Consider the following 12168-nt stretch of genomic DNA (forward strand, 5'->3'; position numbering starts at 1 on the left):
GTGGGGTGGCATTGCCCTGTACGCGATTTTTGGCCTGGCAGAAGTCGGGGGTAGTGAACGGTTATGTCGGCTTCAGACAGCACATCAAGTACTACACGAGTCGTTTATTGAACAATAAATATGCTCTCATCGCGGGTTGACAAGACAACCTATCGCCTGAAACCTGCAACTCGGTGATGTTGCCCAGCCGAGCGTAGGTATGTACATACATACCTAATTGTCGAAAGCAAAAGCGACGCCGCAATTGCCTGCCAGCAATTGCACCTTAAGTATGGGTATTCTGACAGTAATTGCCAACCTCTATTCATGTGCTACCAAAAAAGCCTGGGTTCGACCCCTGTCACTGCTTAAACCGCACCAAACCCCGGTGTCGACGATGATTTTTGGCTATTATGGAAACAATTGCCCGGCATTCAAAAGCCTCAGAACTCGTATTCGATACTCTTTAAAACATCTCTGGTAGTATCCAAGCCACTAGGCCGCCGACAAAGGCAATGCAAGCCGTAACATCACCCTGACGCCGATGATTCAAAAAAGTGTCGACAAGCGCGCCGTGCCCTCCACCCAGAGTAACTAGTCACCCATCTTATAGCTTATCCTTCGCGGACCGAGATGTAAACTCGCTAGTCAACGAACACGGGACGATCGTTTCGGGCCTCTTTGGACTTGTCGCTCAGGGCACAAGACGGCGAGATCTCGTACGTGCCGGAAGGTCAAGGAGTCATCTGACGATCGAAACCGCCGCAAAGCCCGCCCACCACTTCTCAGGTTCATTCCTGCTCCCCCCCCCCCCCCCCCCCCACCTCGTAGACCTCTCCGGGCGCATGTATCGGCTCCCCATAACGTCGACAAGAGATAGCGGGATCATCTGTGTACCGCGCCAATATTCGTAGAGTAAAATGCTGCACGTGCGTGTGCGCGTGTGAATGCGTAAAGAAAACATGGGGGAATCTCCCAGACCACATGCTGAAATCCAGGAAAAATAGAAACCAACTAAACGCCATGCTATGCAACGATGCCGTGGTAGGCCTCCCGAAACTCGAGGCTGAACGAACAGCCGGCGGCCATGGTTTCTACCAATCGGCGGCCCAGCCGTTCTCCTGGAGAAACTCCTCGCAAGCCTGCTTGAGGTCGAGGTTGGGCCTCAGATCGGAGATGTAGAGCGGCTCTCGGGTCAGCGGGTCATGGGGGTGGCGGCGCAGGTGCTCGACAATCGACGCGCGCTCGTAGGACTTGCCGGATTTTGTCTGATTAGAGCCACCCGCGTTAGCCAGTGATCAACCCACAGAGAGAGAGAGAGAGAGAGAGAGAGAGAGACGACAAAAGAAGAAAAGTCAACACCAGTAACGAGAGAACGGCCACTTACGATGACGGGGTCGACCATGACGCAGAAGCTGATGTCGTCAATGGCCCAGTCGGGCACCGTCCGCCGCTTCTCGCTCGCCGGGCGGGCCTTCTCAAAGACCTCCCGCATCCTCGCGATCTTGGCGTCCCACTCGGCCGCCACCTCCTTCCTGGCCTCCTCGCCGCCACCGCCGCCGTCGCCGCCGTTGCCGTCCTCCCCCCCATCCTCCTCCTGCTGCTGCCGCCCGACCTCCCGGACGGCCGCGTCCCTCTCGCGCTCGAGCAGGCGGAGCACCTCGGCCTCGAGGTCGGCGTCCTCGCGGACGCGGCGGCGCTCGGCGGCGTCCCAGGCCTCCTTCTTGCACCGCAGCACGTGGGCGGTGAGGGTGCCGAGGCTCTTGTCGGCGGCCTTGGCGCCCAGGGCGTGGGCGGTGCGGGCGTGCAGCAGGGCGTCGTCGTAGGCGCGCAGCGCCAGGTGCGCCTGCGACAGCGAGTAGTGTGCCTTGATGCTGTCGGGCGAGAGGCGCAGGCACGCCGTGCAGTCGGCCACCGCGCTGTCCCACTGGCCCAGCTTGAGCCGCGCCATGGCCCGGTTGGTGTACAGGGCCGGATTGTTGGGGTCGGAGATGAGCCTGCCCGAGGGGGGAAAGCCGCGCGGGGAGGAAAACGGGCGGAAGAGTCAGCTTATTCTCGGGGGCCGGGGGGAGGGGGGCTTGAATTGCTTCCGAGGTACCAGAAAGAGAGGGAGGAAGGGAGGAAGAACGAGGAAGGGAGGAGGGGAGGCTTACGCCTGCGAGTAGAGAGCTTCGGCCATCACGTAATCGCCGGCTTGGAAGCGGCGGTTGCCCTCCTCTTTGAGCTGGATAGATTTCGCCATTTCTTTGATCTTGTCTCTGTCCTTGAGAATAGCGTGTCGCTATGGCATGGTCTGCGAGAGGAGGGCGGAAATCCAGGCTCGAATGGCGCAGAGAAGGTGGCGCTCCGTGTTTTGAGGCCGAGACGAACTTACAACCAGGCCGAAAATCGCAAGCGCGGGCTCAGAGGAATCGTTGTGCCGGGTCGGATGATGCGTCGGGATGGATTTGCAGTCGGGCTCTCGGAGTCGATGAATCAGGCGGTTCATGCCCCTAACGAAGATCTGTGTGCGTAGCTAAGAACGCTCAGGCGGGAGGACCGGAGAGTCCAAGTCTTGGAGGAGACTCGTGTCGGTTATGAGGTAGTTCTGAGCTCTATGCTGCAGTGTCTCTCGGCATACACTACCTACAGCTCGTTCGGTGGGCTCAAGGTATGTATGTACGAATTAATGTCTTGTCAAGCGCTGTGTCGGCCGCCATTTCGGAAGCCCATCGCAGCTCTGGTGGGGCACAACACGGCTCATTTTCACCCCGCGAGCTCCCGCAGCAGCCCGGCAGCTATGTGTGCATAGGTAGTGGGGTACCCACTGGAATCCGGATTTGTCAAAGGTCCACGAAGTTTCTAGAAGTCGGCGCCTCCGGTCACTTCTCCGTTTCGGCGAGGATGCCAATGGATGTGATAGCTCCGGAAGAGTCGATTTTGTTGGGGAGGGAAAGGAGGGGGGGGGGGGGGGGGGGGGGAAACACGGAAGGTCACCGACAAGATAAGCAGGTAGACCGTCTTCGCCTGGTGCGTCTTCTCTTCGGGGTGCGCTGCTGGAAGAGGTTGGGAGGACCTGCGACCCGACCAGGCAAACGAAGCGACCTTGCAGAAAGCTCCACGGTGCCACGGTGCTCATGCATCAGGGTGCATCGCTATCGTCCGTGCTATCGAGACCATCCTGCCAAACTCGGAGTGAAATGCAATTCCGTCACCAGCATCGCACTCGGACGTTCTGCGCCCCTGGCCATCTCTTGGCTGGCAAATCATGTTGACTTCGATCGAGACGCGGCTTCGGCGCATCAAAGGTTGCCTTGAGCGGCCAAGACCCAGCCTCAATAGCTGACGCGGAGAAGTGCAGCCGAGGGCGCTGCCTTTCACGATGCGCGGAGCTGGAAGCAACAGTGTTGGAATTACTGCGCAGCTGGTTGGGATCCAGTTGCGTGACCCTCTAGGCATTCCCAACGGATCGCTCCAGGCAGCAGTTTTACTGGAGCGGGGAACAGCCCTACGAGGCCGCCTGCAATGAAGCAACACGCAAGGGAAATGCGGGGTGAATGAGAGAGAGGACTTGGGGGCAACGACTCATAAGTTCCCGCTCATTGAACCAACGCCGTGACAACACCGACAACACGCAACAAGCTGGCGCCGCCAGCAAGCAGGCAACAAGATGATCGATACGTCCTCATTCCACCGCTCTGCGGATCCTCAGAGCTCGTCGCCCTTCTTCACCGTCCTCCCAGCCGAGATTCGTGACCTCGTGTACGTTGAGTTCTGGAAATTCAGCTCCGCCCGGCTGCACATCGTCAAACGCGAGATCAGACAAGAGATCTCAGCTGAGCAGGATGCGGAAAGCATCGGGGAGGAATGGTTGCACGTACCATGTATCATTGACCCCCGCGCCGAGGAAACCCGCTGGGGCGAGGTCAGTGGTAAGAAGTCCATGAGCGAGTGGTGCATGCATTGGCCCTGCGAGGAGCAGTTCCCCCAGGTGAAGAAGATACGCCATGGGGAGAGCGACGTTAGAGCGTCTGCATCTCGGCCCATTCCGGGACAGACTGGCTTCCTGAACCTTCTGACGACGTGAAAGCGGATGTGAGTGAAACTGTTTTCTGGTCATTTACAGACACGCACACACATACACACAAGTGTTATGCGTATATATAGGGCAACATCTGTTAACCCTGAGAAGGTACCTCGAAGCCCTCCCTTCCCTCTACGGGAACACGACCTTCATCCTCACCGCCACGCGCACGGCAGGCGAGTTCCTCACCCGCTACGGCGCCGACGGGGCGCGCCATCCCTTCCGCTCGCTCGAGCTGTGCATCCGCCTGCCCAACCTGCTGACCGAGATCTACTACCCGCCCGCGCACAGCAGCAGCAAGGGCGACGAGGGCCCGCCCGCCATCTTCGCCGGCGGCGCCCGCCCGATGCTCTCGGTCACGAACAACCCGTGGCAGCACCTGTGCGACGCCCTGGTCGCCCTGCCCGCGCTGCAGGAGCTGCGCGTCTGGCTCGACTCGAGCGACCTGCGGCCCTGGCACAAGCGCGTGAGCGAGACCCGCTTCTTCCGCCGCCTGGCCGACGTCCGCGGCCTGGACAAGGCCCGCTTCGTGCTCGGCCTGCCCGAGCTGCCCGAGCGCCGCGGCCCGGACTCCCACGCCCTGCAGGGGCAGTACCTCGAGGGGGACAAGCTGGACGACGTCCCCTTCACGGTGCAGAGGGGTCCCCGGCCGAACAACTGGCAGAACCATCTCCACAACATCCTCAGCCTCGGCGCCGCTGCTCTTACGCTTCCTACACCAGGGACTGCACCGGTGCATCCCAATCCGGTCCATCCCTAGGCAGACAGGCCTGCTCATTCAAATCCGCAGGAAACCGAATAGGTTTGTTTGTGGGAGAGGGGGCGCAGAGAGAGAGAGCCGTCGAAGTCGAACACTGTTCCATACAACCGGTGGACAAACAAACTGAGGAACGGACGGGCCGGGCCTGACGCACCTGCCTTTGTCAATTGAAGGAAGGAAAAAAAAGGGAAAGCGGTCCCGCTACAGCAGGCATGTTACAGAATAAGAGAGATGTACAAACAGTCGGCCAAGCGAGTGACAAGAAGTGCTCCAAGGAAACATGCCAATCCTACCCATCTACCTCCTCCATGCTGGATGAATCCCTGCACCCGGTTGTTCCCCATCGGAAGTATTCAACCCATCGCAGCGTTGCAGAACCAATCATTTGCCCAAAAAGGAAAAAAAAAAATCCCATTGACTCCCGTCTCCGCCTTTCCCTCCCCCCCCCCCCAACGCCGTCCCAACACAATCCCAGAAAGACCATGACGAAAGCTCAGCTCTTTTTCGGGCGCTCAGTCAACCAAGCACCGACTTCGACTCTCAGCTTCCCCAGAGCGACATTAACCACCCGTCCAGCCTTCTCATTATTTAGAGACCTCAGACATCCACCCATCCACCGGTACCTGGCATATCTAAAAAGCTCGAACTCGAAACAAAGGGGCTGCTTCCTCAGAGCGGTTCTAGTAAGCCTGCCCCGGCGGGGGACTCACATCCCTGCCATCGAAACCACCCGGGCCGTGTCCGGTTTGGGGTCCATGTCCCCTCCATCCCTGTTGCGGAGGAGATCCCGCAGGATTGGGGCCGGCCCTGGGCGCCCCGCGGTTTGCGTTGTTATTGTTGTTGCTGCCGGAGTTGTGGTGCTGGTGGGGCGGGTTGACGGGCGGGCCGCGGCGCTGGTTGCCACCCCCACCACCCGCGGGCGGCGCCCCGGGTCCCTGTGGCGGACGAGGCTTCACGGGCCGGGTCGAGAGACAGGTGCGGGGGACGACGCCCTGCTCGGAGCGGTCGAGGCGGATGCAAAGGGCCTGTTGAGTCGAGAAAGAAAAAGCGCGGGTTAGAAACAATGATGCTGTTTTTGGGGATGTGAAAGGAAAAAGAGGAGAGGAATGATTCACGTACCCAACCGTCGTCGTACTCGTGAAGCAGGCGGACAAGCTGTCCGGCGCGTAGCTCCATCTCGTCATGCAGAGTCGGCTTGAAGTCAAGCTGCACGCGGTGCACGGTCGAGTGTGCCGGCCCCCCGGCGGCGGCGATGGCTGCCGCGCTTGCCGACGGCCCGGGCGATTGGCCCGGCGCGATCGAGTGCATCGAGTACTCCGTCCCGGCCGGGCTCGGTGGCACGGCGTGAAGCTGGGAAGAGGCCTTGGTCAGATCCAAGGGTTTGGGGAGGTCTTGGCGGACAGACGCCTTGCGGGTGAGGTTGGAAGCGCCGCTTTGTTGGCGGCGCTGGTTCTCCTCCTCCTCCTCCTCGTCGTCGCCGAGGATGGGCGAAACGGGTTCTGGAACCGAGTCGGTTGTTGTTGCGACGCCCACACGCTGATCGACCGAGCTTAGAGAGCTGACGGGGCTGACGGGCTCGTCGGGAACGCGGTTGTTATCGTGGAACGGGTTCGGGTGCAGGCCCGCGCTCGTGTCGGCCCGGTTGGAGTCACCGCTCGGGCTAGCCATCGTCGAGCGCAAGGTTGGGCGCTCCCAGGCGCTGCCTCCCGTGGGACGAGCGAGGGACGGGTTCGACACGGGGTTGAGAGTCAGGGCGATGCCGCGGCTCTGGCGTCTCTCGGCTTGCGGGGTTGTGAAGGTGGGCAGGAGTTGCGTGACGGGCCGCAGGCTGAGACGAGGAGACTTGTTCGGAGTCGGCTGTATTGCCGCGCTGTCGGCGAATGGCCCGTTGATCTTTTCATCGTCCTCGATCTGCTGCCTCCGCCTCGCGAGCTTCTTCCTCCGCGCGTTGAGAACCAGCCAGCCGAGGACAAAGACGACAAGGATACCACCCAGCGCACCGATAACGATGCCGGCCTTGGCAGCAATGCTCATGCCTTCGGTCTCCGACTCGCTCGGTTCCGCCGGTGCTGTAGTAGTCTGCATCACGACCTTGCTGGTGGTCGTTGGCGTAGTCGTGGACGTAGTTGTGGGCGATGAAGATGCAAGCGCAAGGGACTCAGTCGCCAGTACGGACACGGAGGGAGGAGCGGTGATCATGGAAGGCAAGTTGGTCGGGGCCGACGAGTCATCTCCCCGAACGCGGTTACTCCCCGGCGAGCCGCCTGGAGATCCCCCTTCCATTCTCTTCGCCAGCCCCGGAACAAGCATGTCCCTAACCTCATGCTTCACGACGTCCCAGAATTCCCGCGCTGCCATGGTTTTTTTGGTTCCGGTGGCCGATGCGCCAATCGTACTCTCTCTCTCCTCCCGATTTGGTGTTCAGGGACGTTTATCGCCAACTAATTCGGAGGTTGCTTTTCTGGATGGTCCGGCAGTTATACACACTTGGTCTCTAAGCGCGAGACTCTACTTTCTTCGTGGTTAAATTCGTCTCAGTTGGGAAGATGATGAGGACGATGGGTAAAATGCTGGAAGAGTGACAAAGAATGGATTGCGGCGACCTGGGCTGCGCACAAAAGAAGCGATTATGTCGGCGGTTCTTCAGAAAGGAGGGAATGAATAGTTGGTTGTTTGTGAACAGAAGCCGACGATGAGATGCCGAGATCCTAGATCAACATCATCGCAACCACGAGCACGACGGACACATTGAGGACGAGCCGTGAAATTGCGTTGGGAACCCAAAAAGCAGGAATCGACTCCGCAAGAGGGATGTGGGAGACTGACTGCTTGGATGTGTGACGGGGTTGTTGGCACTAACCACAAACCGGATAGCCTGGTCCCCTGAGGAATCGGCAAAAAAGTGCGGGCAGCAAAAGAGGTAGAGTTCTTGCGAGGTGCAGCTAGCCGGGGTCCAGGGATCAGCGCGCCGGCCGGGGATGGGAGACGGGGGCTTTGGCGGCCCAACCAACCAACGGTTTGCTGCGCCGCTGGCGAATCTGCCGCTGATAGGATTCTCGGGTTTGTCGGCTCGGTATTCTCAAAAAGGCTCACGCCCAACTCACTCCCCCCTTCGGCCAAGGACAAATCCACGGGCCATTGACCGATGGAGATTGGGGGAGATCTCGATAACGGAGACGGGAGCAGATTTTTCGTTTGATATCGCATCACAGCAGCAGCGCGTCCGTGATCATTGCAAACAAGCCGCCGATGGATGTTTCAGAGCGGAAGGCATCACAGCGTTTGGCTATTCGTCCCAACTGGTTCACCCGCGCTGTCAGACCCTGGATCCAATTCAACGCATCACCTCAGGGGACCCTTCATGCTCATTGGTGGCATGGGTAGCCAAGTGGGAAGCGAGATTGCCGGCAGCGATGCGATTGGGCGGGCGAGCTGCGGATTTGCAGATCTTCGCTGGAGCAAATTTGGCAGCCCGCTCGTTACATCCCGTCAACTCGCACAAGCCAGGCACGAAAACTACCCAAGTTTATCGCATGGCTAACCAACCCAGATGCGAACAACGCGCTCCTGGTTAGTTATCGGCATGCCGGGTGACAATCAGAGCGCAACTTTGTGGCTTTCTTTCCTTTTAACACCAATTGGGAGATTGTGTATAGTTACACTATGTCCTCGTGGAGACGACCGGTCTTGTCGTGTAGTTACACCAGAGGCGGCTTGTGGCTGAGTCGACCTCTGGCAGGGCCGAAGGGAACACTGACGCAACGCCTTGAGCTGCTATTCTTGGTGCCATGCAGGCTGGCGCCTTTCGAGGAAGGGAAAAAGACTCATGAGCCTACAAGCACTGTGCATACGTTGACTGCTTACTTCGTGCGTGATTGGCATTTTTTTTTCGGAGGCTCTCAAGCCAACAGATTAAATTCTGCCGTTTGGCGAGCTGTGGGAAGGTTGTCATGGTACGGAGTACTTGAACCCAAACCTGTTTGTGCCGTTTCGGAATGAGTGATCGCCCCACGACAAACAACTGGCCTGGCAAACGAATGAAGTCAGGTGTACCAGGACAACACGCGTACGAATTTCCACTAGCAAGTCGTTAGGGCGAATGTGAAACAGCCGTGGAGCCATCGGCACGTGGAGACTAGTGACAAGAAGCGACATGAGCAACGGATGCTCTTTACGCACACAGTCGACTCCGGCCCAACGATGGATTGAGCCCCACCCCCGCTAAAGGTAATGTGGTGACAGGGTATCTTGAAAACCCCACTTCGCTATTTCCTACGAGTGAAGAGCGCGCTTGACGCCCTCAAGAACAACAGCGCGAGTCCGAATGTCACACTCGGTGCAAAAAGGGCGGACTGATGACAGACTGAAAAAATCGGCTTAGTTGGTAATTGTATGACTGACAATCGATCGAGTTGCCGATCACACAACCCCCAACAACGAGGCTTTGGAGTACTGTTGCAAGGTTTGTCGACGACAGCAGTTGTTCTCGTCGCGTTGAATCTTGTAACATTGGCCCACTCGTAAATTCATACATGCGCTCGTGGGAAGAGCAACACAGCAATGACTGCTCCATGCGATATCTATCCTGAACGGCTTTTCGTACCCCGTTCCCTCGACCTCAACACCTTTTTTTTAATTACATCATGAAATGTTCCTTGCAGATGATCCGCATTACAGCAAATCGAACTTATCCGCCAAATCGGAGTGGTACAATGTGGGAGAAATCCCTGAAGGGTAGCAGCGACATGGCATCTCTCGATGCTCCGTCTCCAGGGCTCTGAGCTTGCTTGGTTGCGCACGCTCGCTCGTCTTAGGAAAAAACTGGCTGAGCTCGACAAACCGTAGAGCTCAAGGCGAGCCACGAGTGATACAATGACCCTGTCAGTCGTTATTGACTCGGCCCCTGCCCGTAGGCACCATGCTGCTGTTGAGGCCAGTACTGCTGGCCTTGCTGCGCTTGTGGTGGCTGCTGGTAGCCGGCATAGAAGGTGGGATTATAAGCGCCAGCGGCCGGAGGTACCGGCGGCGCGGTTCCGGCCGATTGCCATGTAGGAGCCTGGGGGGGAACATACGGCGGTGCATAGGTGGGAGCTGCGGGCTGCTGGGGAGGAGGTGGTTGATGGTGGGAAGCCGCCTGAGGATACTGGTATTGTTGGCCTTGGTTTTGATTCCAGGCTTGATAGTTGAAGTTGAAATTGCTCGTGGGAGGCTGATGGTGCGGGATGGGAACCTGAGGCTGAGCAGGGGGCGAATATGAGACGGGAGGGGGGGCATAGGGGGCATGAGGAGCGGGCCATTGCCCAGAAGGCGCTGCGGGCTTCGCGCCGAAAGGGGGAGGGGGTACATGGGGAGCCTGGGAAGGTGGCGGAACGCTTGGGAAACCTGTCTGAGGTGAGGCTGCGCCGTCATGGCCAAACTGCTGATAGCCGCCGCCTCCTCCGCCCCCGCGTGAGCCGTGTCTCCGGTCGCCACCACGATGGCTGCCGCCACGCTGAATGCGGCCCCGGAAGTCACCCCGCCCTCCGCGATGGGCTCCGCGGTGACCCTGGTCACGGCCGCCTCGGGGCGGACTGAACCCGGCCTCGGGCTTGGGGGGTAGGGAGGGAAGAGACGGCGGCCCACCTTGTCCGTATCCAGGCGGCCGCGACAGAGGCTTGTACGGCCCATCCTCGTCTTCATCGTAATTGAGACTGGAAGAGGTCGCTGGATTGGGAGGCTGGGTTTGGCCATTTGCGGTGCCCTGTTCCCGCCCACCGCGGCCTGCCTTGGCTCCTCGTCTCTTTTGTTTCTGCGCTCTCTTGTACTCGGCTTCCTTTTCGTCGTCAGAAAACTCCATTTCCTCCGGCGGCAGCTCTTCGTCGTGGAGGTTGCTGGCATCTGTGCCCTTGGCTTCCTTCAATGGCTGTGTGAAGACATAGTTGGCATGCTGAACCGAGTAATAGATAGGCATGCCGGTCGCCAATTCGAGCTCCTTGATCTCATCCAGAGTACGGAACCCAACCGTGTACATGGGACTGCGCACATTTCCCAGGACCTCGGCCAGCGCGCCAATGACGGTGCGATCCTCTCTGCATAGCACAGATCCAGTGTCCAAGACCTGGACCTCGCCCGGTGTTTGCGACTTGATGACAACGGTGGTCTCGACTATGAATTCGATATTCCCTAGGCGCTCAATTTTCATCTCCGGAGTGATGGTGACGTCTGGCTTGGGGAGCACCTCCTCGGGCATTTCGTTTTTGGTCCGGAGAGCGGCCCCGGCACCCTTGGACTTACCGCTCCCGTCACCGTCGGCGTCACCATCGCCATCGGCAGCCATTAGCAGGCGCGCTGTTTCTTCAATGCCGAGGAGTGGATAACCCTCGCCATCTTCGGAGTCGTCGTCCGAGTCGCTATCCGAGCTGGAAGAGTCCGAAGACGATTCGTAGGGTGAAGAGTCGACTTCCCATTCGGCTTCGGCTTCCTCGTCCTCTTGCTGCGCATCGGATGATTCCTGCTGTTGCTCCTGGATGACTGCTACACCATCCTGGTTCTGAGCCGGCCGAGCGGACGCCCTGATATTCGACAGCATGCCGTCAAGGGCGGCTTCGAGGGCGTGCGTGACGTCTGGGGTCGACGCATCGTCACCATTCTTCATGTCGTGGTCGGGCGCCTGACCTTCTGCGGTCTTTGGTTCTTGATCGTGCATCTTCACGTCTTGCTTCTGGTCCTGGCTGGCTCCCATGGCGCTTGTGTCGGTGATGTTGAGTTCCATGCTGTCAGCTCCCTCTCGGGCTGATGTGCTTGTTTTTGTGGCCTCCTCTTGCTTAGCCTCTTGCTCTTTTCTTTCCCATTGCGCATGCCCGTTAGTAGCGCCCACAGTCACCTTGTCCTCCCCCATTATACTTGCGGCGGCGGCGATGAGATCGGGAGCGAAGTTTTCGACTGGCAACTTCTCGTTGGGTTTCGCCTGGCCCAGGCCAGGGATCTGAAAGGGCGTCTCGGCCATCCTGTCGACCGGAAGCAGCAGGTGACTGTCCCCCTGGTCAACCGATCTAGCAATGGTGCGTAGAAAGGCTATGTTCGAGACAGACACAGTGGTCAAGCGCAGTGATGCGCAATGCGCTTCACAGTGGCAAGAGAGCTGAGAGGTCGCGGCCGCAGAAAACTCAGCACAAAGTTCAAAAATAATCGAATCTGCACGTGAAAAAATTAAATCTTATGTGAGTGATATAGACCACATGATAAGAGGGAAAAAACCAAGAGTTGTGGCCGCACTCAAATTGGATCTGTGGTTAGAACCCAGATATGGCGAATACAAACTTGAAGATTTCGATCCAGAAAAAAAAATGGATCCGAAAAAAGTCGACAACGGCCCAGCTCGGGAGCG

The 12168-nt window shown here is 58.5% G+C and overlaps 4 protein-coding genes across 4 annotated transcripts; 1 reads left to right on the forward strand and 3 right to left on the reverse strand.

Annotated features, from left to right (window-relative positions):
- Positions 1-1089: 1089 nt before the first annotated feature.
- On the reverse strand, positions 1090-2280 carry MYCTH_2310653 (uncharacterized protein). Its single transcript, XM_003666114.1, has one exon. It carries the CDS (start codon positions 1928-1930, stop codon positions 1175-1177), a length of 756 nt encoding a protein of 251 aa, XP_003666162.1. The 5' UTR covers positions 1931-2280; the 3' UTR covers positions 1090-1174.
- A 1324-nt stretch (positions 2281-3604) lies between these two features.
- Positions 3605-4927, forward strand: MYCTH_2310655 (uncharacterized protein). The gene is made up of 2 exons (XM_003666115.1): positions 3605-4053; positions 4151-4927. Coding segments are annotated over exons 1-2 (654 nt in total). The 5' UTR covers positions 3605-4051; the 3' UTR covers positions 4803-4927.
- A 247-nt stretch (positions 4928-5174) lies between these two features.
- Positions 5175-7160, reverse strand: MYCTH_105157 (uncharacterized protein; the record flags this gene model as incomplete). Its single annotated transcript, XM_003666116.1, has 2 exons — positions 5175-5827; positions 5922-7160. 2 exons carry the CDS (start codon positions 7158-7160, stop codon positions 5483-5485), a joined length of 1584 nt encoding a protein of 527 aa, XP_003666164.1. The 3' UTR covers positions 5175-5482.
- Positions 7161-9532: 2372 nt separating this feature from the next.
- MYCTH_2310659 (uncharacterized protein) lies at positions 9533-11903 on the reverse strand. The gene has a single exon (XM_003666117.1). The coding sequence runs from the start codon at positions 11785-11787 to the stop codon at positions 9691-9693; it is 2097 nt and encodes a 698-aa protein (XP_003666165.1). The 5' UTR covers positions 11788-11903; the 3' UTR covers positions 9533-9690.
- Between the last annotated feature and the right edge of the window lie 265 nt (positions 11904-12168).

Source organism: Thermothelomyces thermophilus, chromosome 6, assembly GCF_000226095.1.
Source record: "Thermothelomyces thermophilus ATCC 42464 chromosome 6, complete sequence".
Taxonomy (NCBI): domain Eukaryota; kingdom Fungi; phylum Ascomycota; class Sordariomycetes; order Sordariales; family Chaetomiaceae; genus Thermothelomyces; species Thermothelomyces thermophilus.